The 25,990-nt window shown below is 37.1% G+C and overlaps 1 protein-coding gene across 3 annotated transcripts in view; it reads left to right on the forward strand.

The window, feature by feature from the left end:
• The first annotated feature begins 16,433 nt into the window (after window positions 1-16,433).
• AARS1 (alanyl-tRNA synthetase 1) overlaps window positions 16,434-25,990 on the forward strand; it is a 127,294-nt gene continuing 117,737 nt past the window's right edge. The window contains exons 1-2 of one of the 3 annotated variants that reach the window (XM_053702195.1): window positions 16,434-16,526; window positions 17,059-17,214. In XM_053702195.1, coding sequence (XP_053558170.1) covers window positions 17,071-17,214 — 144 coding nt within the window. In that variant the 5' untranslated portion in view covers window positions 16,434-16,526; window positions 17,059-17,070. The other 2 variants (XM_053702212.1, XM_053702204.1) reach the window with 2 other exon arrangements.

Genomic DNA, 25,990 nt, shown 5'->3' on the forward strand with positions numbered 1-25,990 from the left:
GAAAGAGAGATAGAAAGAAAGAGAGAGAGAGATAAAAAATATAAAAGAAGAGAAAAATAGAGAAAGAAAGAGAGAGAGAGATAGAGAGAGAGAGATAGAGAAAGAGTGAGATAAAGAGAGAAATAGAGTTAGAGCGAGAGAGAAGAAGAGTGAGAGATAGAGTGAGAGAGAAGAAGAGAGAAACATAGAGCGAGAGAGAGAGAGAGAGAGAGAAAGAAAAGAAGAGAAAGAGATAGAGACAGACAGACAGAGAAAGAGAGAGAAGAGAGAAAGAAAATAAGAGAAAAATAGAGAGACAGACAGACAAAGAGAGAGAGGAGATAAAGAGATAAAGACAGACAAAGAGAGAGAGGAGATAAAGACAGACATAGAAAGATATAGATAGAGATAAAGACAGAGAGAGAGACAGAGAGAGAGAGCGAGAGAAAAAGAGAGAGCAAGAGAAAAAGACAGAGCGAGAGAAAAATAGAGAGAGATACAGAGAAAAAGAGAGAGAGAAATAAAAGGAGAGAGAGAGAGAGACAGACAGAGAGTGCAAAAAAAATAGAAAGAGAATGAGATAGAGAGTGAAAGAGAGATAGAAAAAGAAAAAAAAAGGAAAGAGAGAGAGAAAGAGATAAAAAGAAAATAAGATAAATAGAGATAGAGCGATAGAGAGAAAAAAGAAAATAGAAAAACAGAGAGATAGAGAAAGAGAGAGAAAAAGAGAGAGAAAGATAAAAATAAAATAAGAGAAAGAGAGAGAGAGAGAAAGAGAGAAAAAGAAAAAGAGAGAGAAATAGAGCAAGAGAGAGAGAGAGGAAGAGAGAGAGATTGAGCGAAAGAGAGAAAAAGATATAAAAAGATAAAGAGAGAGAGAGAGAGAGAGAAATAAACTGAGAGAGAGAGATAAATATAAAAAGAGAGAGAGATAATAATAAAAGAAGAGAAAGAAAGAGAGAGAGAGATAGAGAAAGACAGAGAGAGAAAAAAGAGAGAGAGAGAGACAGAGAGAGAGAGAAAGAAAGAAAAGACTGAGAAAGAGAGAGAGAAAGAGAGAAAGACAGAGAGAGAAATAGAGAGAGAGATAAATAGAGCGAGCGAGAGATAGGAAGAGAGAAAGACAGAGAGAGAAAGAGATAGAAAAAGATAGAGAGAAAAAAATATAAAAAAAGAGAGAGAGAGAAAGAGAGAGATAGATAAAGAGAGAGATAGATAAAGAGAGAGAGAAAGAGATAGAGATAAAGAGAGAGAGATAGAGAGAGAAAGAGAGAGAGAGAGAAAGAGAGAGATAGATAAAGAGAGAGATAGATAAAGAGAGAGAGAAAGAGATAGAGATAAAGAGAGAGAGATAGAGAGAGAAAGAGAGAGAGAAAGAGAGAGATAGATAGATAAAGAGAGAGATAAAGAGAGAGAAAGAGAGAGATAGAGAGAGAGAAAGAGAGAGATAAAAAGAAAAGAACAGAAAGAGAGAGAGATAAAGAAAGAGAAATAAATAGTTAAAGAGAGAGATAGAGAAAAAAGAGAAAGAGAGAGAGAGAAAGAGACAGAGAGAAAAAGAAAAGAAGAGAAATAGAGAGAGAGAGAGATAAATAGAGAAAAAAAGAGAGAGAAAAAAAGAGAGAGAAAAAGAGAGAGAGAGAGAGAGAGATAGAGAGAGAAAAAAATATAGAAAAAAGTAGAGAGAGAAAAAGAGAAAGAGATAGAGAGAAAAATAGAGAGAGAGAAAAATATTCTTTTTAGACTGATGCACTTATTGTTTATTTTATTCTTAGAATAAAGCTGATAGTTTAAATAAAAACATTTTTTATTTATAAATGGTTACAAATTCAATCAAATTAATGTTTTTTAATAAAAATATAGATATTATAACCATCACTTGCAATTAAAAATTAATTCAAAGTTAGAATTGAAAATATGAAATCAAATATATAATTTATTTAATAAACTATACTATTGATTAAAATACACTATAGCAAAACATAGTATACGATATTACATGTGTTCAATCCATTAACAATAACTTTTAAGATTTCATTTTGAAAAATATGTACAATAATGAAATAGACAATTATAATTATACAAAATATATAGCATGAAATTCAATTTAAAAAACATTATGAAATATATAAACATCTATACAATTATAAATATTTCGATTTTTTTTTTTTCTTAAAAGCAAGTTCAATACAAACATTACAATATATAAATGGTTATTTGTGAATTCAAATGGAATAATCATATAAATTACATCGTTTTTAACATTGCTATAGCAAATAGACTTTTCATTTGAATCCGCAATAAACTATTATTTATATATTAATTTATTAATTAGATATATAAATAATTTTGAATAGTAGCATTGCTAAATACACTTAGTTGTTAATTATTTTATATTTCCATCAATCAATTACACTTACTATGACGATTGCTCGTTTGGTCCAGGAGATATATACTCGCAGCACTGATAATCCTTGTCTAGCTGGGAGACTGAGGATCGCAATTACGGCGTTTCTATTGAATACACTGTATCCAATACATTACATACAATGTATTGAATACAGATTTCTAACGCATGCGTGTACAGCTTAATGAAGTCTGTAATGCCAGGGCAGTGACGTGAGGAGGGGCGGGTAGATCTGTCGCCGGGAGGAAGCAAATTCAAGGAAGTTATTCATGGGGAGGAGCAATGATCGTACCGAGTAAGCACATAACATAAGTATTTATATATTTAGAAATAACATTAGGTACAGTTTATATATGCGATTTTACTTAAAAATACATGTGGATTGGAATTGTAATGAGTAATAGTGTAAAATTGACCATCACTTTAAGCGGCCACTAAGGCTAACTTTTTTCATCATACAGTGTGAAGCTATTTGTAGAGCACAGTATATCTTATGCCTATAGTGAATGTTCTTTTGTAATGTGTCTGTCATGATCGCTTCCGTTCATCGCCGTGTCGCTGCGGCTCCCGGAACTTCTCTGTGTCTCTGACGTCATGTTGCTTAGCAACATGACGCTTCCTCTCACACCCCTCTGATGACGGTTACGCTCCTGCCCTTTAAATCTCGGCGGGAGATCTGAATCTGGGCCCGTTTGTTTGTTTCCCTGGATTGTGAGTACCATATCAGTTTTGTTCTTCTGTGTACCGACTTCTGCCTGCCTGACCAAGCCTCTTGTCTAATCCCTACTTGCTGATATTTGGACATTGACTTCTGCCTGCCTGACATTGCCTGTAGCTTTTACCCTTTTGCTGATACTTGGATGCCGACTTCTGCTTGCCTGACCTTGTCTTTTGCCTATACCTTTTGCTGATATTTGGATGCCGACTTCTGCCTGCCTGACCTTGCTTTGCCTTTACCTTTAAAACTATTCTTTGATAAACAAGACCTGCTTAAAGGGACATTTTACTTTTACAAGCTGCAAAAGAGAACCTTGCCTTTCTGTTTGTTATACACCTGCTTAAAAGGGACATTTACTTTTACAAGCTGCAAAAGAGAACTTTGCCTTTCTGTTTGTTATACACCTGCTTAAAAGGGACATTTACTTTTACAAGTTGCAAAAGAGAACTTTGCCTTTCTGTTTGTTATAAACCTGCTTAAAGGGACATTATACTTTTACAAGCTGCAAAAGAGAACTTTTCCTTTGTTTTACAAGCCTGCTAAAGAGGACCTTTTTCAGAAGCTTCAAGTAAGAGCATTTCCTTTTTGTTCTTTGTACTACTTAAAGGGACGTTTTATCCTTTGTGGCTTTCCTGCATTCTGGAACAATATTCATTTTTGTTATCTTCTAATCTGCTTCCTGAGTGGGTCACGTCCTGGGTATTTCTCAGTGTGCTAGCGTGTGCTTTCAATTCACGCTAGCAGTTGGGTTACATCCCGGATTGATTCCAGAGCGGCTGACATTACAAACGGGCCATAAAAATGGACCCCACTGAATTATCTATGGCCGTGGCTCACCAGGGACAGCTCTTGGGTTCTCATGCCACTCACTTGCAGTCTCTGGACACTAAACTTGATCAAATTACTGTTCTATTACAAAATTTGGTTGCTACCGCACCTCCCAATCCTAATCCCAATCCAAATCCGATTGAGGCATTACCTCCTCCGATTCCTAACAATCAGTCTCAGGTACAACTAAGTCCCAGGATTCCTCTTCCGGATAAATATGATGGGAATCCTGAAGAATGTAGAGGCTTTTTGAATCAATGCCGTCTTCATTTCCGAAATAGCCCTACTCTCTTTGCTACTGCCTCTTCTAGAATCACGTTTCTTATTTCCTTAATGAAAGGAAAAGCCTTGGCTTGGGTGTCACCTTTGCTAGAAAAGAATGATCCTATACTGTTGGATGTTGATACATTTCTATCTACATTCTCAAACGTATTCGATAAACCTGGAAGGTCTTCCGCTGCTGAAGCTACTCTCCTGGATTTACGTCAAGGAAATCAACCAGTCTCTCAATATGCAATTGAGTTCCGCACCCTTGCCTCTGAAACCACTTGGAATCAGGGAGCACTCAGAGCCGCTTTCCGTAAAGGACTTTCTGAGCGTCTCAAGGATGAATTGGTGTATCGTGAACTTCCAGAGTCCTTAGAAGCCTTAATAAATCTCTGTATCAGTCTCGACGCCAGGTTTCGTGAACGCCAACAAGAAAAGGATAGAACACAGAGGACTTCCACTCGAACTCCTTTTCGTTTAGCTCCTCGTTTTTCTAATCCAGTCACTCCAGCCTCTCCTACTACTGATCAGGCTGAACCCATGGAAGTAGGAAGTATAAAATTAACTGAGACTGAACGCTTGAGAAGACGGACTCTTGGCTTATGTCTGTACTGTGGCCTTAAAGGACATTTATTAAGGGATTGTCCTACTAGGCCAGTAAAAGCCAGGGCTTAACTCTAGTCCAGGGAACTGAGTTAAGCCAAAATAGTGGTCATTCCCTATACAAGAAACTCTTTGTTCCAGTAACTCTTCTAATTGGACATAAGAAGATCTATACCCAAGCTCTAATCGATTCTGGTGCTGGAGGTGTGTTCATTGACTCTACATTTGTTTCTACTCATTCTATACCCTTACTAAAGAAGGAGTATTCCATTTCAGTCTCTACGGTCAGTGGAGATCCTTTGGGTTCTGGATACATTCAGTTTTCTACTCAACCCTTAATCCTCACCGTAGGAAAACTTCATTCTGAGACAATTTGTTTCGATGTCATTCCCACTCCGCAATTTCCCATTATCTTGGGATTACCCTGGCTCCAGATTCACAATCCCATTTTTTCTTGGACTTTCGGTGAACTCACTTCCTGGGGATCTACATGCCAGACTAAATGTCTTCAAAAGATTACTAAGTTACCACTCACTATTGCTCTCACAGTTGAAACTCCAGAATCCTTACCTATGCATTACCATGACTTTGTGGATGTCTTCTCCAAAAAAGAAGCTGAACGTCTTCCTCCTCATCGCCCTTTTGATTGTCCCATTGACCTCCTTCCTGGGGCTGCCTATCCTCGAGGCAAGACATATCCACTTTCTAAACCAGAAAACATGGCTCTGGAAGAATATATAAAAGACAATCTGGCTAGAGGATTTATTCGACCCTCCTCTTCCCCTGTAGGGGCTGGTTTCTTTTTTGTGGGAAAAAAGGATGGCGGATTAAGACCCTGTATTGATTATCGTGGATTGAATCAGATTACCATCAAGAACAGTTATCCTCTGCCCCTTATTCCTGAACTTTTTACTTATCTTCAGGGAGCCACCATTTTCACCAAACTCGACCTACGTGGTGCATACAACTTGATCCGTATACGCAAAGGAGATGAGTGGAAGACTGCCTTTAACACTCGATTTGGGCATTATGAATATTTGGTCATGCCCTTTGGGCTATGCAATGCTCCGGCGGTTTTCCAGCATTTTGTAAATGAGATCTTTCGTGATTTTTTGAATATTTTTGTTATCATATACCTGGACGACATCTTAATTTTTTCTCAGAACCACCAAGATCATGTGCACCACGTCAAGAAAGTACTTCAACGTCTAAGAGAATTCCATCTGTTTGCTAAACTGGAGAAATGTTCTTTCCATCAAAAATCCATACCCTTTCTGGGTTATGTAATATCGGCAGCTGGATTCGAAATGGACCCTACTAAACTTTCTGCCATTTTGGATTGGCCTAGACCTGATTCTTTGAAGGCTTTACAACGTTTCCTAGGCTTCGCCAATTATTACAGAAAGTTCATCAAGAATTTTGCTACTATTACTTCTCCTCTTACTTCTCTCACAAGAAAAGGACAAAACTGTAAAGTATGGCCGTCTGAGGCTATAGAAGCTTTTGAATCTCTCAAAGAAGCTTTTTCCTCAGCTCCTATCCTTCGTCATCCAAATCCTGAGTTTCAATTTATTCTGGAGGTGGATGCTTCCTCTGTTGCTGCTGGAGCTGTTCTGTCTCAACGAATACCAGAGACTGGAAGGATTCATCCTGTTGCTTTTTTCTCTAAAAAATTCACTCCTTCCGAATTTAACTATGACGTAGGGAATAAAGAGTTGCTTGCCATCAAGATGGCATTGGATGAATGGAGACATTGGCTGGAGGGTACTTCTTTACCATTTACTATACTTACTGATCATAAGAACCTTCTGTATCTCCAAACAGCCAAACGACTAAATTCCAGGCAAGCACGCTGGTCATTATTCTTCTCTCGGTTTCACTATAATTTGTCTTACATACCTGGTTCAAAAAATATTAAAGCAGACGCACTTTCCAGACAATTTCAAGATACCCCAGTTCCTGAGTCTGGTACCATTCTCCAACCTCATGAAGTCATTGCCCAGTTAACAACTTCTTGGTTACAAGAATTACAGTCCGCTCAAGAGCATCTTCCTTTGTCCTGTAAACCTCCCGATGGTTTACTCTTTGTTCCTGAACGCCTTCGTTCCAAGATTTTATTTTGGGCTCATGATAGTCCCCTTTCTGGACATCCTGGCATCAGTATTACCACTCGAAACCTCAAACAACATGTCTGGTGGCCTACACTCTCTCAAGATGTGAAGGATTACGTCTCAGTATGCACACAATGTGCCATGAACAAAACTCCACGCCAACTTCCTTCAGGATTACTCCAACCATTGCCTATACCTCACCAGCCTTGGACTCATGTATCCATGGACTTTATTACCGATCTTCCTTTGTCCACTGGGAACAATACTATCTGGGTGGTGGTCGACAGGTTCACTAAGACGGCTCATTTTGTACCCTTGCCAGGATTACCATCTGCCAAAAGACTCTCTGAACTTTTTATTCTTCATATTGTAAGAATCCATGGATTTCCTCTAGATATTGTTTCAGATAGAGGGGTACAATTCGTTTCTCGATTTTGGAGGTCACTTTGTAAACATTTTGGTACTACTATATCTCTCTCTACTTCTCACCACCCACAATCGAATGGTCAGACTGAAAGAGTAAACCAGTGTCTTGAAACATATCTTAGACATTATGTGGATCATTATCATTCTAACTGGACTTCTTACCTTCCTTTGGCTGAATTGGCCCATAATGCCCGGTACAATTCCTCCCTTCAGACTTCTCCTTTTCATGCAGCTTACGGATATCAGCCTAGGACATTCCCTTTGCATACTTCCTCCACAGTGAATCCTGCTTCTGATCTTACAGCCCGAAGATTAACTCGACATTGGCAGAAGATACATCGTATTCTTTCTGTCACTTCTAGACGTTACAAGTTCTTTTCGGATCTTCGACGGAAGAAGGCTCCCAAATATCGCCCTGGTGATAAAGTTTGGATTTCCTCTCGATTTCTTCGCCTGAAACAACCTTCTAACAAATTGGGACCACGATATGTGGGTCCTTTCCGAATACTGGGTCAGGTATGTTCCACTGCTTATCGGGTAGCTTTACCCAAGTCTCTCAAAGTCCATCCGGTATTCCATGTTTCTCTTTTAAAACCTGTGATGAGTAACAGGTATTCTAAGCCTTTTTCTAAACCTCCACCGTTATTGGTGCATGGACATCCTGAGTTTGAGATCAGCCATATTCTAGATTCCAAATTGCGGGGCAAGAAATTGTATTATCTCATTCATTGGAAGGGTTATCCAGTCACGGAACGTTCTTGGGAACCTGCTCATCAAGTAAATGCCCCTATATTGGTCAAGACCTTCCACAAGACTCATCCTGATAGACCTGGTCCTGTCCCCCAGAGGGGTCCTTGAGGAGGGGGTGCTGTCATGATCGCTTCCGTTCATCGCCGTGTCGCCGCGGCTCCCGGAACTTCTCTGTGTCTCTGACGTCATGTTGCTTTGCAACATGACGCTTCCTCTCACACCCCTCTGATGACGGTTACGCTCCTGCCCTTTAAATCTCGGCGGGAGATCTGAATCTGGGCCCGTTTGTTTGTTTCCCTGGATTGTGAGTACCATATCAGTTTTGTTCTTCTGTGTACCGACTTCTGCCTGCCTGACCAAGCCTCTTGTCTAATCCCTACTTGCTGATATTTGGACATTGACTTCTGCCTGCCTGACCTTGCCTGTAGCTTTTACCCTTTTGCTGATACTTGGATGCCGACTTCTGCTTGCCTGACCTTGTCTTTTGCCTATACCTTTTGCTGATATTTGGATGCCGACTTCTGCCTGCCTGACCTTGCTTTGCCTTTACCTTTAAAACTATTCTTTGATAAACAAGACCTGCTTAAAGGGACATTTTACTTTTACAAGCTGCAAAAGAGAACCTTGCCTTTCTGTTTGTTATACACCTGCTTAAAAGGGACATTTACTTTTACAAGCTGCAAAAGAGAACTTTGCCTTTCTGTTTGTTATACACCTGCTTAAAAGGGACATTTACTTTTACAAGTTGCAAAAGAGAACTTTGCCTTTCTGTTTGTTATAAACCTGCTTAAAGGGACATTATACTTTTACAAGCTGCAAAAGAGAACTTTTCCTTTGTTTTACAAGCCTGCTAAAGAGGACCTTTTTCAGAAGCTTCAAGTAAGAGCATTTCCTTTTTGTTCTTTGTACTACTTAAAGGGACGTTTTATCCTTTGTGGCTTTCCTGCATTCTGGAACAATATTCATTTTTGTTATCTTCTAATCTGCTTCCTGAGTGGGTCACGTCCTGGGTATTTCTCAGTGTGCTAGCGTGTGCTTTCAATTCACGCTAGCAGTTGGGTTACATCCCGGATTGATTCCAGAGCGGCTGACAGTGTCGCAATTTAATTATGCCAATAATCATATGTTATACATTCTGGCTTTCTAATACCAAGCGCCAAAACCTAGGTATATCAAGCTCTTATTAATAAAGTCTGGGTCTTCCATTACCCTAATAAAGGACGTTCCAATGAGGCTGATATAGAGCCATTTAAAGACAATTCCGATTATCCTAGCTTTAGTGATGGAATAATCTAGATTTTATTAAAGACACAGAGACGAATATTTGCATAACTTCCTTTTACTACTCGTGTGCAGCTTTAAAAGTACATAAAACACATAAACAGTTAAAATAAAAGAAAAAAGAGTCTATATAGCTAGCCAATGAGAATGCTAGGTTAGAGACAAAGGAGAAAATGGACCAATCAGATGACCCATACTGGCCATAAACCGACCAATGTGCACCCCATCTTCCTCTTTCTTGTTTGATGCTCATGAACAGGAAACTCTTGAAAAAACAAAATAGTCCCAACAGTCCAATAAATAAACATAGGAGAAAACAGAACCAGAGGATTTGGACAATCTCTATGGGATTTTGACTCGAGGAATGTTAAGTAGAGGAGTGTGAAGATCTGAAGATCCATCTGTTCTTCCATGAAGAAATAGGTGGTTTGATTGTAGGTGCGAATCCGGATTTAACTAGTGACATTTGAGAAGTTGGTAACTAAAATAAAATATAATAAAACATTAGTATCATATTAAATAACAGTGTGGGTTGGGATAAGATAGAAAAGAGGTGGGAAATATTCGTCTCTGTGTCTTTAATAAAATCTAGATTATTCCTTCACTAAAGCTAGGATAATCAGAATTTTATTACAAGACCAGAGACTTCATATTTGCATGTTTAAAGCAATTATTGAAAAAGATTGAGAGATGCATGTTGGATGGGTTTAAAGTAGAAATGTTTAAAGGTAGAGTCGGAGGACCAGTCCGCAGCCCTTAAAATGTCTTGCAATGAGGCAGACTTCAGAAGAGCTTTAGAAGCGGCCGATCCTCTAACTGAATGAGCTGTGAAGGAAAGGTCAATTCCAGCTTCGGACATGACCCATTTAATCCACCTAGCGATGGAGGTAGGAGAAACAGGAGCGTGAGGGACAAAAGACAGTAAGAGTTGGTTGTTAGCAGAATCTCTAAAAGATATAGTTTTAGATTCATAAGATTTGAGACAAGATACGACACAAAGAGAGGGTTCAGAAGGAAAATAGGGATAGAAGATAGAAGAAGATAAGGTCTTAGTTCTACGGGAAATGAGAAAAGTGACACCTTCAGGAGAAAAAGATTTAGAGTTGAAATCTAGAGCCCAGACGTCAGATACTCTGCGAAAAGAGATAAGGCAAAGCAGGGTAGCAAGTTTTGCAGAAATTTGTTTTAATGAGAGAAGATCATTAGAAAGCCAAGATTTAAAAAGAGAGAAAATTAGATCTACATCCCAAAAGGAATTGTGTTTTGGGGTAGGAGGTCTTTTTAATCTAATAGATTTGAGAAGACGGCATACTAAAGGGTGTTTGCCGATAGGAAGATTATTAATAAAATCGTGTCTAGCAGAAATGGCAGATCTGGAGAGATTGATAGTCCTGTATGCGAGGCCTAGGTCGAAGAGATGAGAAAGGAAATTTAGAATTTGAGTTAGAGGAGATGAAAAGGGATCCAGATTCCTAAGCATGCACCAGCCAGACCATCTGGACCATGCGGAAAGATAAGATGTGTGGGTTCCTGGGGCCCAAGAGATTTAGCTGAGTCCGAAAGTTCGAGGAGATTTCTGAGTTTCCCCGTAATCGACCAAGTTATTAGTCTGAGAGATTGATTGAGAATGAGAGGGCGAGGATTGTCCTCTGGATCCAGAAGAAGATCTGGAAGTATTGGGATGAGAATAGCGGGTTTGAAGGACATCTCTAGAAGAGAAGGATACCAAGCTTGAGTTGGCCACAGGGGAGTTATGAGGGTTAGGGATAGAAGGTTCCTGCGAACCACAGAAATCGTCCGAGCTATCAGGGAAAAGGGGGGAAAAGCATAAGCTCCTTGTTTCGGCCAGATTTGAAGAAAAGCATCTATTGCTAATGCTTCGGGATCTGGAAGCCAACTGAAATAGAGGGGAAGTTGACAGTTGAGACGTAAAGCAAAGATGTCCAAAGAAAAAGGACCTAGAAGGGTTTGGATGGAAAGGAAAATATTCCTGCGAATTTTCCAATCGCTGGAGTCCCTGAGAAACCGAGAACCCCAATCTGCAGCTGAATTCGAAAGACCTGGAATATATTCTGCCTTGATAGAGATATTCTTGTCTAAACAAAGATGAATAAAATCCTTGGTAATATTGTGCTAAATAGTGAGTTGAAGGAGCGCCTAAACTAAGGCCAGGTCTTATTAGATACAATAATAATCGTAGGAATCAAAATCCGTAGGGATCAGTAAAAAACAGTAAAAAATGTGTAACGCTAGTTACAATGGATAACAATAGACAACAATAAGTAGCCAATGGGATTGAAATATGTGTATATGTTATCAAACTACATTTAAAATATAATAACAAATTTAATAACAAATTTTAAATTTAATAACAAATTTTAATTTACAGTTATACATGGATCCATGTCACAATTAAAAATAAATACCAATATAAAAGCAATATTGAAACAAATTAAAACAAATGTCAATAATAAGAACAAGGACAGTAAATTCAAGTTAAAAAGAGAAAGGGGCTAAGGAGCACGGCCCAAGGAGGTAAAGCAAGGGTACACAATGGAAACTACTCTAAAGGGTACTAAAGTGCATAAGAGTATAAAATATATTAATATGAAAATACAATGCAATCTGTGGGTGCAGTACGAAAAATACAATACAAAAAAATACAATACAATACAATAATATTCCAAATTAAAAAAGTGAATAGTTCATCGTGAAAACTCCAAATAAAACTCCAAATATGAAAGTCAATGTCAATTTAGTCCAAATGTTCCAAAATTGGTGTTGAAAATTATGTAATTGTATATCCAAGTGAGTCCAAATGTGAGGTAGGTAAAAAATGTGTATTGAAAAAATGTAAAAATATAAAAATATGAAAAATAAAAAGTTAAAAAGAAATCAAAAATCAAAAATGCAAAGGGAAAAACAAGGAGTGTGGTGATATCAAAAGTGGTGATAAATCCAAGCTGGACCGTGCTCCTTTGCCCCTTTCTCTTTTTAACTTGAATTTACTGTCCTTGTTCTTATTATTGGCATTTGTTTTAATTTGTTTCAATATTGCTTTTATATTGGTATTTATTTTTAATTGTGTCATGGATCCATGTATAACTGTAAATTAAAATTTGTTATTAAATTTAAAATTTGTTATTAAATTTAAAATTTGTTATTAAATTTGTTATTATATTTTAAATGTAGTTTGATAACATATACACATATTTATATCTTTTATTTCAATCCCATTGGCTACTTATTGTTGTCTATTGTTATCCATTGTAACTAGCGTTACACATTTTTTACTGTTTTTTACTGATCCCTAAGGATTTTGATTCCTAAGATTATTAAGATTATTATTGTATCTAATAAGACCTGGCCTTAGTTTAGGCGCTCCTTCAACTCACTATTTAGCACTTATTTGTTTCCTATGGGTAACTAGGGACCCATCAGTTCTAGGAGCCAGAGGTCGATCTATAGTTAGCGCTGTTGGATATACCCCTTTTCCCTTGGTAATATTGGACAGATTTCTGGATTTTGTGCCACCTAAGCGATTGAGATATCTCACAGCTGAAATGTTGTCCATCCGAAGAAGGATAGAAGCAGGAGCTGGAGATTTTACAAAACTCTTTACTGCAAAGGACCCGGCTAGAAGTTCCAAACAGTTTATATGAAGGCCTTTTTCTACTGCGGACCATTTCCCTCCGGTAATGGATGGACCGCAGCGGGCACCCCAGCCCGAAAGACTGGCATCGGATTCTATGATTAAATCTGGGGATTTCCCAAAAATAGCTCTCCCATTCAAAGCTTCCATTTGGGAAAGCCACCATGAAAGCTCCTATTTGGCTTCCAATGATAATGGAATGAGGTGAGAATAAGAGAGACCTTTCTGAAGGTAGGAAATCTTTAATCTTTGGAGCTCGCGATAATGAAGGGGGGCCGGAAAGATAGCCTGAATAGAGGATGAAAGTAACCAACTATCCTGGCTATCTGTCTGACCGAGACAAATTGTTTGTTGATAGTTTTGGAAATTTCTTTCTTGATATTCTTTATCTTTGATAGGCGTAAGCTTAAAGTAGCTTTCGTTGTATCTATAAGAAAACCAAGAAAAATCAGAGATTCGGAAGGGAGTAGGCAATTTTTCCAGGCTTTATCTAATCCTTTTTTAATCTTATACCCCGGGGAGCCAATAAACTTGAGAATTTTGGGGTCAATACCTGGGGTAATATTGCAATTTTTTCGGAGAAGGGGTCTGGGGCATTCAGCCCTCATGTTGTTTCTAGCCCTTTTCTTTAGGGACTTTTTGAGTTGGAAATCTACAAAGGATGCAATTTCCATGGGGGGAAACCACTCGGAGGACCGAGGGTGATGTAAAGTGTCCGCATTAAAGCGGTAGTTACCTAGGACATCTGTGAAACTAAAATCATCTTCGTCAAGATGTTTGGATTTTTTAGTATGCTTTTTAAATTCTAGGCTCAGAATCAGAGGAAAAGTCTGAATCAAAATTGTTAGATGAGGAATTATCTGAATCCTCAGAAAAATTGTCTGAATTATATGAGGTGGAAGAATCTGAAGCCTTTTCTTTAGAAAATACTTTTGATTTTTTCATTGAAACTCCCTTTTTATTCCCCTTGGGAGTAAGGGGTCTTTTAGCGGATGTTTTACTTCCTTTGCCGCAAGGAAGGTTAGACTCTGCAAGAGTATGTTTTGACTCTATATATATTTAATATATTTATATGCATGTCTTGCTACATCGAGACCATGTTATTTATTGTTCCTTGACACATGCCGCATGACAGTAGAGATTGCTACACTCGTTGGTTTAATATGCCTGATATTCGGCATCCTGCAATTTTGAGTTTTTTCACTCTCTCTATCGCACGGCGTGTTTTATGCTCTACTATATTGTTCTTTGTTTATTGGTTGCTTGGCAACCATGTTGCCCCACCCCCTAATATGTGCCAATACGAGGACATTGAAAGCAGTTATGTTATGCCGTATGGCTTTACTGTTCTTCTTACTCTACTGATCCGCACATAACAATGGGTATTTGGACACAGATTTCCTCCATTTATGTAGGCTAACCTGTTTATTGTACATTGATATATCTTTTGATATAATTTTCCTTTTTTACATGCCACACCACATTTGAGACTATTTTGGGGTATAAGATGCCCAATAATTCTGGCACACACCAATATTGTTTATACTCTCTCTGCGATCTGGCATGTTTTATCTGACAGGATGCCTTTAATATTTTATGTTTATCAGTTGCCATGTCAGCTGCTCTGTCCCGCCCCCCATTGAGTGCCGATTTTACCATTTCCGGTATTACGGCTTGAAGCTTTTTTGGTTCCTATGGTAACCAGTTTGTCTAAACACAATGAGCGGCATTTTGGAAACTGCGGTTGATCAGGATACTGTTAGTAAGTTGCTCTTGTTCTGTTATATGCAGATTTCACATTTGTTTTGTTTATATTGTAGTGGTTATTCACGTTGCCATGGATGATGACGTCACTCAATTCTGGGAGGCACATCTACCGTGGAGAGCGTGGTCACGTTAGTTTGGTGATGGGATTTAAGCATGGCTGGTGGTAAGTGATTTTTATCTTTGTAAGTCTGAGGACGGGCTATTTTATGCCCGAAAACGTTCACAATAAAGTGAAAAATATGCAAGACCTTTGGAGTGCTTCATGTTTGCTTGCTATACCGTCTTTGAATAGCACCCAAGGCTGTTGTGGTTCATGATCTGGAGTGCACTCTGTCTAAAATATTTATATATATATATATATATATATGTGTGTGTGTGTGTGTGTACGTACAGTGTTCTCCCTTTTTAGTGGGTGCTTTACATAGCAGAAATGATATAATATTAGAAAACTACACTTCCCCACCCAGCTACTTCATAATGCCACCCGGCTGGCAAAAGTTTATTTGGAGAACACTGAATATATATTTCGATATGTGTAATTTTATATGTATAAATGTTCATTGTATTGATAAATATTTTATAAAAAAAAAAAAAATCATCAGATATATATAGAAATATATATTTAAAAAAAAGAAACATTTTCTTCCATGTAAATAACATTGTAATGTAAAATATTCAGAACTCACGTCAGGTTGCGCATGCTTTGTTTTAGATATTTTTTTAATAACGTGCTCCATTGTATTTGGGGGAGAGGTTAGTGCGGTAGCGATATCTGAAGTTCTGAAGTTAGCGTGCACTGTAACATGCATGCGTTAAAAGTTTACTTCTGGTGGTGTTTGTGTGCGAGGGAAAGAGCTAAATAGCGCACCACTTGTAACCTGTCCCAATTAGGGTTGCCACCTCAGCCATGGTTTCCTGGACACTTATGAGTTACACATGCTGCAGGGAGGAACATGAATAGTGCTGTCCAGGATCACTATTTGTTTGCTGTCCAGGGGTGCAATTCATGTTTCCCTTTGCACACCCTGCGGCATGTGTAACTCATAAACGTGAAGGAAACAAGGAAACAAACAACTCTAGTCCCAATAATTTGCTAGAAACTATATTTATTTATGCTATGGCAGGTCTGTACATATTGCACTTCTACTATTAAAAGCTGGGCATTTTTTTTATTTATTTTTTGCTACCTCCCCCCAAACACACGCGAAAAGAAAAAACTGCGGCCAAAAGTAACAGATGTGTCAGCAACCTATTTGATGCAGTATTCATGTCTGCAATGCAATCAGACAACAACAAAATCGGCTTAGTATATTGTTCCAACAATAATGTAAGTACCCTACCTGCTGTACCTTAGTTTTTGCCAATTACCTTATTTACTAATATGTGTACTGTAAGACCTGTACCTAAAATAAAATATCTCGAATCAAGTTTGTTGGGTCGCTCTCCGCAGTACTGAATAATTGTCCAATGGTCCCTCCTTAAATTCATAAAACCTGTTTCACGTGACCAACTCTCACTTTTGCCTGCAATTGCATCAGCCTGCTATTCCCAGGGAGCTTTACTCCCTCTGACTGACGGCTATACCCGCTAATAGCAATCCTATGTTAGACATTTTGGACCAATCATCTAAGGCTGAGGCGGGATTCTTGGTCTGGGAGTGCGGCCTGCGCTGTGAGTTTGGTATTAGTGCTGCTCGTGCAACGTGTGTTGGAAGAACCGGCATTCGGCACCAGGAGGGTACGAAAGAGGTTAATTAAACGTGGAGAGGCAGGGGCGGGTTGGTAATTTATTGAACGAGTGTGTGCAGCCCTTACTCACTTATTTTGTGTGTTTTTGGTTAATAAATAAAGTATGACATATATCTATAGCTGTCTGTCAAACATATGTAGCACCTGGCTTTAAAACCTTTTATGATATTATTTGTAAGTGCATAAAAGTTCAAATATCGTAGTTGTTAGCTAAAAGGTTCAGACGAAATTATAGTGGTGTAAAAGTGTAGTAGAGTGAATACCCCCCCCCCCCCAAAAAAAAATAGCTTATATATGTGTATTTTAATATAAATCTTAATCGTGGAAAATGTAGTATTGCCTGAATTTGCTCCTTATTTCTTGGTATTTTCAGTTCATACATTACTTGACCTATTCTGCTGTTACCAGTATATAAAAGATAAATTAGAGATGCACTATAAATTTAATAACAAAGTATTTTTTTTAAGGTGTTCTTTTTCTAAGTGCTTAACAAATAATTGCTTCTTTTCATGATTTATCAGGTCACTGTCACCATGAAGACGTCCATGACAGCCAGTGAGATCCGGCAGAAGTTTATTGACTTCTTTAAGGAAAATGGCCACACATATGTCCACTCTTCAGCCACTATCCCCCTGGATGATCCCACACTGCTCTTTGCCAATGCCGGCATGAACCAGGTAAGCAGCATGGTTATAACCCTGAAGATGGTTTGCTCTCACGATTAGTACCTGATTACAAATAGAAACAGGCAGATGGCAACGACAATAAAGCACAACATTCTCTTGCAAAGTTATAGATAAGTATTTTAACACTTTATAGTGTTTAGTGTAAAAATACATTTTTAAAACCTGTATAATGAGAGAAATAGAAATCAAGCTGAAATTTGTGTCTCTAAAATTGTTTGAGGAACCTTACACTACTAACGAGACTTCTTAGATGATTTCGCCTGAGCTGAGAGCTTTAGATTGTCAGACCATAGGTGTCTTAAAGGGACATAAAACCCCAAAATTCTCTTTCGTGATTTAGACAGAGCATTAATTTTAAACAACTTTACAATTTACTTTAATTATCTAATTTGCTTCATTCTCTTGATATCTTCTGTTGAAATGCATATCTAGATAGGCTCAGTAGCTGCTGATTGGTGGTTGCACATAGATGCCTCGTGATTGGCTCACCCATTTGCATTGCTATTTCTTAAACAAGGGATATCTAAAGAATGAAATAAATTAGATAATAGAAGTAAATTGGAAAGTGGTTTAAAATTGTATTCTCTATCTGAATCATGTAAGACAATTTTTGGGTTTCATGTCCCTTTAAGTTGTAAATAAAGTCGGCCGCCTTGTTTAGTTGTACAATACACTGATGTTTGAGAGTGAAGAAGAGGGAAAGTATTACAACCCCTCTCCTGCAAGCTGTGTTACTAACGTTAAATACAATGTATCTGATCTCTTTAAAGCGACATTCCGTTAGTTAAACTTAGATGAGTCAGACTCATGATTTGTTTACATGTGAGTCTGTGACTGACTGATGACTGTCACGTAATACAGGGGAAATGGAAGGGAACATGATTTGACAGAAAAAAAATCAACATTTGAAATTCAATGTAATTGTTATTGCGTTGGCTTTGTATTGTTTATACGTTGATTACGCAAGTCTGCTGTATTTAATGGTCCTTTTATGGCAGAGTACCTGCTTTATAATGTGCATAGCACTTTATGTATTACACTGCATGTATCTATCTACAATTATCAAAACTGATGGGATGCTCTAGCATAATGTTTATTATAGCACTTAGTCAGAGTTGCACTGATGAAACGCCCCATTCTGCTTGAGATGAAGATACAGCCAATGACTGATGCTTATGCATATAGCATAATAGCTAGACAGATAGCTCAGCATGCTAATGCACTGTGGCTGAGCTCTGTAGCAACCGAGGGTTGCAGGTTCTATCCCGGCGAGGTCCACTCAGCCTTTCATCCCTTCCCAGGTCAATAAAATGAGCAGCGCCTTGAAACCCTTATGGGTGATTATCCGCGCTTTACAAGTACCCAATACATACATATATGCCTGCTCCTCGTTTGCTAACCAGTTGTGCTGCTCCAGGTCAGGCTACAACCAAAGTAATCCATTTGCTGGGCTTAAACACACAATATATAAAACTTTTTTTTTTTTTAACATATACACAAATACAATATAAGAATTTGGCAGCTTGTGCTGTTGTTTTTATTTATATATATATATATATATATATATATATATATATATATATATATATATATATATATATATATATATATATATATATATATATATATATATATATATTGAAATGACCTATATACCGTATTAACAAAAATGTTACTGTTTCAGTAATATATTTTACTATGCACAGAGTGTATGTCCTTATATAATATATTTTATTTATTTATTGTTTGTATTTTGTTGAATATTTTTGAGGACTCTGCACATAATGATATCTAGGCATATCTGACATGCATTGTGTTTCTCCACGCCCCAGAACATATGAATTGCAGCCCTAGACTAACTGATGCTGTAAGAATATAGCTGTGATCAGCAAATGTTCTTTTCAGATGACATCTTACTCAGCAGTTTTTAATTAAGATTTAAGCTGCTTCTTCTTGCTAGTCAAATCACTCTTGAGGGGAAAAAAATATACATGGATGAAATGATACTGCTAGGACATTTTATAGCGCATCTTCCAAGTGTCACATTATCACTAATGTGCCTTTCGTCATAGTGCAGTGTGTTCTAGGTTGGGACTCTGGTTCCCTGTAATACATTCTGTATATGTGATAACAGTGGATGGTTACTTGCAGATGATTTAGAGGGAATAGCTCAGCACATGGGAGTAGACACTTTGTAAGATTGTACAGCTGTTGTGAACCTATTTTGTCAAGTACTGACTTGGTGAGGTTTGTTGTATAATGGAACATGAAAGTGGAAAAGGAAATAGAGCTATTTGGGCCCAGAAACCTTCTATTATTTTGCTATTAAAACAATTATTCTGATTATTATACTTCCCCCTGGAGCTGATCTTGGAGGCTTTAATTGTACTTTGTGAATACGCACCATGTACACACTTGAGTGTCATTTTGGCACATGTACAGTGTGTGCACGTGCCAATTGGACACTTTAACTGGCTTTGTATGTGGCAGGAGGAGAACTCAGAAAAGTCAACATATAAAGACCTTTAGTTTTCCTTAAAAATGTAACCGTTACTACTGGACAGAATGATGCATTGAAACTAAAGATTAGGCTGAGAATAATATGCAGATTTGATTGAAATTATATTAGCTAAAGGGACATGAAACTCAAAAATTTTATGATGCAGATAGAGAATACAATTTAAAAAAACTTTCCAAATGACTTCTATTATACAATTTCCTTAATTCTCTTTGTATCCTTTGTTGAAGAAGCAATGTACTACTGGGAACTAGCTGAATGCACTGGGTGAGCCAATTACATGAGGGTATATATGTGCAGCTACCAATTAGCAGCTCCTAACTTTTTTTTTTTTTTTAACAAGGGATATCAAGAAAACTAAACAAATTAGGTAATGGAAGTAAATTGGGAAGTTATTTAAAATCACATGCTCTATCTGAATCGGGAAAGAAAACATTTGGGTTTCATGTCCCTTTAAAGTTTTAGTTTCATAAAAGTAATGGGTGCCACCATGTTGTAACCTAGGTTTTCTTCCCTGTTGAGGCCACTTAAGGACAGTTATACTAGAGTATGCAACCAATGACTGAGTAAACTATATCACTGTTTAAAGGGACAGTAAACACATTGAGATATTGCCAAGTTGTTTCATTGTGTGTAACAATAAATGTAAACATGTGTGTTATTTATTTTGCCCCTTTTTAGCAATTGGCTTTATTAGATAACTACTGCAAAACAATGAATTATATGACAGTGGCTAATCTTGTTGTCTGGTGACTAAGACAAATAATGTGTGGAGCTGGGTTAGTATTAGTGATGCACCGAAATGGAAATCCGAAAATCCGGGATGCACTTGGCCGAAAACCGAAACTGATACCGAAAATGTATTTTTTTTTTTGCATAATTAGAGCCAATAAAAAAAAGCCCACACTTTTATTGAAAGTAACACACTAAAATAGGACAAAAATATCTTAAAACAATAATATGCTACACAATAATTTTACCAAGAAAAAAAAAAAAAAACAGGCAAAAAATAATGCCATTTTCGGCCAAAATGTTTCTGCGACCAAAATTTTGGTGCATCCCTACTTAAAACAATTATAAATATCAATATACTGTATTATTCTTCATTTAGTTCTATGTAACAAACATATTTAACAGGTTGTTTTTTTTTGACCAATTATCCAAATAAAGTATAGTCCTAGAAAACTCATTATATGCAGAACAGTAAGTCAAGTAATAAACTTAAACAGCAGCTCTAGGTTAGCATCATATTTGAAACATGCTACACAATAATTTTACCGAAAATAACAGGCAAAAAACCCAAAAACCGAAATAGCCAAAAATGCCATTTTCGGCCGAAACTTTCTGCTGCCGAAATTTCGGTGCATCCCTAGTTAGTATCCTATGTTATGTTGCCCCTTTGAGCTGTCACTCCTTTTTAACAGATGCCTTGGAGTTTGGCTATTGAAAAATAATTTCATTAAAAAGGATGTCAACTTGTTTTTAAAATGATGAGTTGGCTGATGTTGTTTTATAGCAACTTAACAGAAATGTCTTGTTTACTATTCCTTTTTTAAGTCTTTTAACATGTATTGAAAGCACACAATTTTTTAGAATTAAATTAAATGCGGGAAAAAAAGGGCCAAACCTATGGAAAGTAAATTGCAAAGTTATTTTAAACTTATTATAGTGCAAAAATTGCATGCTCTAATTTGTTGGAGCGTGTCATTTTATCAGTAGCAAGCATGCTATGCATGTAAACTCTCCAAATGGGTTAAAGTACTGTTTGGGATCTGCAGGGCACTGCTGGTCCTGAGCAGATACAACTGGTAAGCCAATCAGCAGTTGTAGTGGTCAGTGCTAAAATTGCCTGCTCTAATGAACTCGAGCTATTCATTTTTGGACTATAATGTCCCTTTATCAATTTGAGATTGTAATATAAAATGTTAAATTATATGTATTAACCCCTTAATGACCACAGCACTTTTCCATTTTCTGTCCGTTTGGGACCAAGGCTATTTTTACATTTTTGCGGTGTTTGTGTTTAGCTGTAATTTTCCTCTTACTCATTTACTGTACCCACACATATTATATACCGTTTTTCTCGCCATTAAATGGACTTTCAAAATATACCATTATTTTCATCATATCTTATAATTTACTATAAAAAATATTATAAAATATGAGGGAAAAAATGGAAAAAAACACACTTTTTCTAACTTTGACCCCCAAAATCTGTTACACATCTACAACCACCAAAAAACACCCATGCTAAATAGTTTCTAAATTTTGTCCTGAGTTTAGAAATACCCAATGTTTGCACGTTCTTTGCTTTTTTTGCAAGTTATAGGGCCATAAATACAAGTAGCACTTTGCCATTTCCAAACCACTTTTTTTCAAAATTAGCGCTAGTTACATTGGGACACTAATATCTTTCAGGAATCTCTGAATATCCATTGATATGTATATATTTTTTTTTTAGAAGACATCCCAAAGTATTGATCTAGGCCCATTTTGGTATATTTCATGCCACCATTTCACCGCCGAATGCGATCAAATAAAAAAATTTTTTTACTTTTTCACAAATTTTTTTCACAAACTTTAGGTTTCTCACTGAAATTATTTACAAACAACTCATGAAATTATGGAATAAATGGTTGTAAATGCTTCTCTGGGATCCCCTTTGTTCATAAATAGCAGACATATATGGCTTTGGCTTTGCTTTTTGGTAATTAGAAGGCTGCTAAATGCCACTGCGCACCACACGTGTATTATGCCCAGCAGTGAATGGGTTAATTAGGGAGCATGTAGGGAGCTTCTAGGGTTAATTTTAGCTGTAGTGTAGTAGACAACCCCAAGTATTGATCTAGGCCCATTTTGGTATATTTCATGCCACCATTTCACCGCCAAAAGCAATCAAATAAAAAAAAATTGTTCACTTTTTCAAACTTTAGGTTTTTCACTAAAATTATTTACAAACAGCTTGTGCAATTATGGCACAAATGGTTTTAAATGCTTCTCTGGGATCTCCTTTGTTCAGAAATAGCAGACATATATGGCTTTGGCGTTGCTTTTTGGTAATTATAAGGCCGCTAAATGCTGCTGCGCATCACATGTGTATTATGGCCAGCAGTGAAGGGGTTAATTAGGTAGTTTGTAGGGAGCTTGCAGGGTTAATTTTAGCTTTAGTGTAGAGCTCAGACTCCCACCTGACACATCCCACCCCCTGATCCCTCCCAAACAGCACTCTTCCCTCCCCCACCCCACAATTGTCCCCGCCATCTTAAGTACTGGCAGAAAGTCTGCCAGTGTAAAAGGTATTAAAAAAATAAATTTTTTTTTTAGCATATTTACATATGCTGCTATGTAGGGTCCCCCCTTAGCCCCCAACCTCCCTGATCCCCCCCCAAAAATAGCTCCCTAACCCTCCCCCTCTGCCTTATTGGGGCCATCTTGGGTACTGGCAGCTGTCTGCCAGTACCCAGTTTGCAAATAAAAATGTTTTTTTTTTATTATTTGTTTCTGCAGTGTAGCTTCCCCCCCCCCCCCCCCACAGTCCAATACCCCACCAGCCAAACCGATCACCAAAATAAATATATTAACCCCTTTGATCCCCACTTCTAACAAAAAACTTTCTGTAGCGTAGTGGTTCCCACCCGCTCCCTCCCCGGTCGTCCCCGCCCCCCTCCGCATCACAAAGGCCATCTATGGCCGCCACCCACCTCCCACACCGGCTCCCACCCACCAACGAACGTAGCCGTTAATGTCCGGTGCAGAGAGGGCCACAGAGTGGCTCAGGCGTTAAAGGGACACTAAACTTTTGAATACACTTATCTTATTTCGATATATACATCTATGATATACATATTTGTAATAGGCTTTGCGTGTCAGATTACTACTGTTCAATCAATATTCCATGTCAAAAATGAATTGCTTTCCAAACCCACCGTTTTAACCTTTAGTTTGAATAACGAATAATACTTGATAACCTGAGTTATTAATATGGCCGATTTGCGCAGTACTGTGCATGCGCGAGCAATCCAACACGTCACCATACACGTCACTCTAATCTGAACAAGCAGACCGTCTGAATCGATACTGGGAAACAGATGTGACAGCATTATAGAACAGGTAAGATTGTAATTATGCGTAGCGAGACTGACCCTTGCAATAACGAGCATAAATACTCAGTTCTTACTTTACATTTATACTTTTGATGAATGAAACCCCTATTTAATTCAGATACTTAATTCATCTAAAATAATTTCATATTCTGAATACTTTTTGATATACTTAATATTAATGCAGTTTAAAATTAATGTTTAAAAACTTAGTACCGCAAGCTTTCAATTGCCCTTATTGACCTTATTTATATCATCTTTGGTTATCATTAAGATTGATAAATGTCATACAATCAAGATTTAACTGCAAACATTAAAATGAGTTTAAAATACGAATGTCATAATAGAAACAGCATAATAACGATAATATCATAAGCTTAACCCTCATTATCAATTCATTGCGAATACATAGGTTTTTATTTTAATTGAATATCTAACTCGATTTATGTAAATCAAACAGAGAAACAATAGTATTACAAATACTATAATTATGTATATACCTATGAATACCTATGCAATCAATAGTCTTTTTAAGAGCGCATGCGTTATGCCAGTAAATGGTTTGTGGTTCTGTTTATTCAAAGCGGCAATGTGCGCATGCGCAAAACACGGGATTCAATAGCGCATGCGCAGGGTGACGCAACAATGCCTTAATGATATGCACGAACAGGCTTTTTGATTGGAGACAAGAATTTGCATTGCAGGCACCGTTAAAGTGGGTATGGCTTCTATGACGTTTATTCACGAATATGATATGTTATAATTACAATAATAACGCTCGTTTTCAACAAAAAGTGGCTAAGTTATGATTGTTCGTTTATGTAGATTCGATTTATATAATTAGATTACATGGAGAGAAAAAAACTTTTGGAATCCTTTAACTGCCTTTTTTTTTTTGAGGACGTACCCTGCACGTCCTCGGTCATTAAGGGGTTAAAGTCCCTTTAATAACCCCATATCTTTTAACGCTATTCTTTACCATACACACAAGGTTCTGTGACCCAAAGTATAAGGTGACAATGCTGTTTATTAAACTCACGTGATCAGTTTGCGGGGTTGCACTGACCTCAAAGCCAAGGGGAGCAAAGGTTGTTTACTTGATATAAACCTAGTGTGTGGCCGAATGTACTATGATGTGATGTCATTCAGAACATTTTGTGCTGCTGGATCTCAAATATTACAGTATTTTAATTATATATATATATATATATATATATATATATATATATATATATATATATATATATATATATATATATATATATATATATATATATTCCTAAAGGCAGAATTTTTTTTACTTTCTGCAAAGAGGGTTTTTTTTTTTTTTTTAGTGAAACTCTTTCTGCAGGTCAGTTTGAAATGAAATTCAATTGTAAATGAAGCAGTTACTCAATATCACCACCAGCTCAGTTGCAATGTGCTGATTAACTGGAGCAATATTGCAGCAGTTGAAAATTTAATTGCAAATTAGCTGCAGAGAAAAAACAAATGTTTTTAAAATGTCTCTTGAATAAATTTGTATCCTTTTGGCCTTGGTCTAACATCACATAATTATAAGGTACAAATGTAGTAATCAAAAAGGTGCATTGCTCACAATAATGCTCCATATTTGACTGTTCTCTCCAAACAGCACTTTATTCTGGCTGCACTAGGTTAAGGAAGATTTACACAGTGCAGCTAGAACACTACACAGTTTGAAGAGAACAGCCTGATGGGGAGCAGCGCTACAAAGCAAAATAGCCAACAGCTCCTGCATGTGTCACATTCTTTCTGCAGACATGCTGCATTTTCTGCAATGACATCTCAGATCACATTATGGTCCGTACCTGTATATTTTTTTTATTTCTGGAGAGAAGTTATCACAGAGGTAGAAAGCATACTTGACAACCTGCAATGTATACTTAGACCTGCATATTTGGCTACTAAATTTGTTTTATATAAAATTACCTAAATTTTTTTAAATAATGACTAATAGTGTAAAATTCTTAATGGGATATGAAACACTTTTTTTTTTTTTTTTCTTCTTTCATGATTCAGACAGAGTATGCAATTTTAAGCAACTTTCTAATTTACTTCTATTATCAATTTGTCTTAATTCTCTTGGTATCTTTATTTGAAAAAGCAGGAATTTAAGCTTAGGAGCCAG

The sequence above is a fragment of the Bombina bombina genome, chromosome 1 (genome assembly GCF_027579735.1).
Source record: "Bombina bombina isolate aBomBom1 chromosome 1, aBomBom1.pri, whole genome shotgun sequence".
Classification (NCBI taxonomy): Eukaryota; Metazoa; Chordata; class Amphibia; order Anura; family Bombinatoridae; genus Bombina; species Bombina bombina.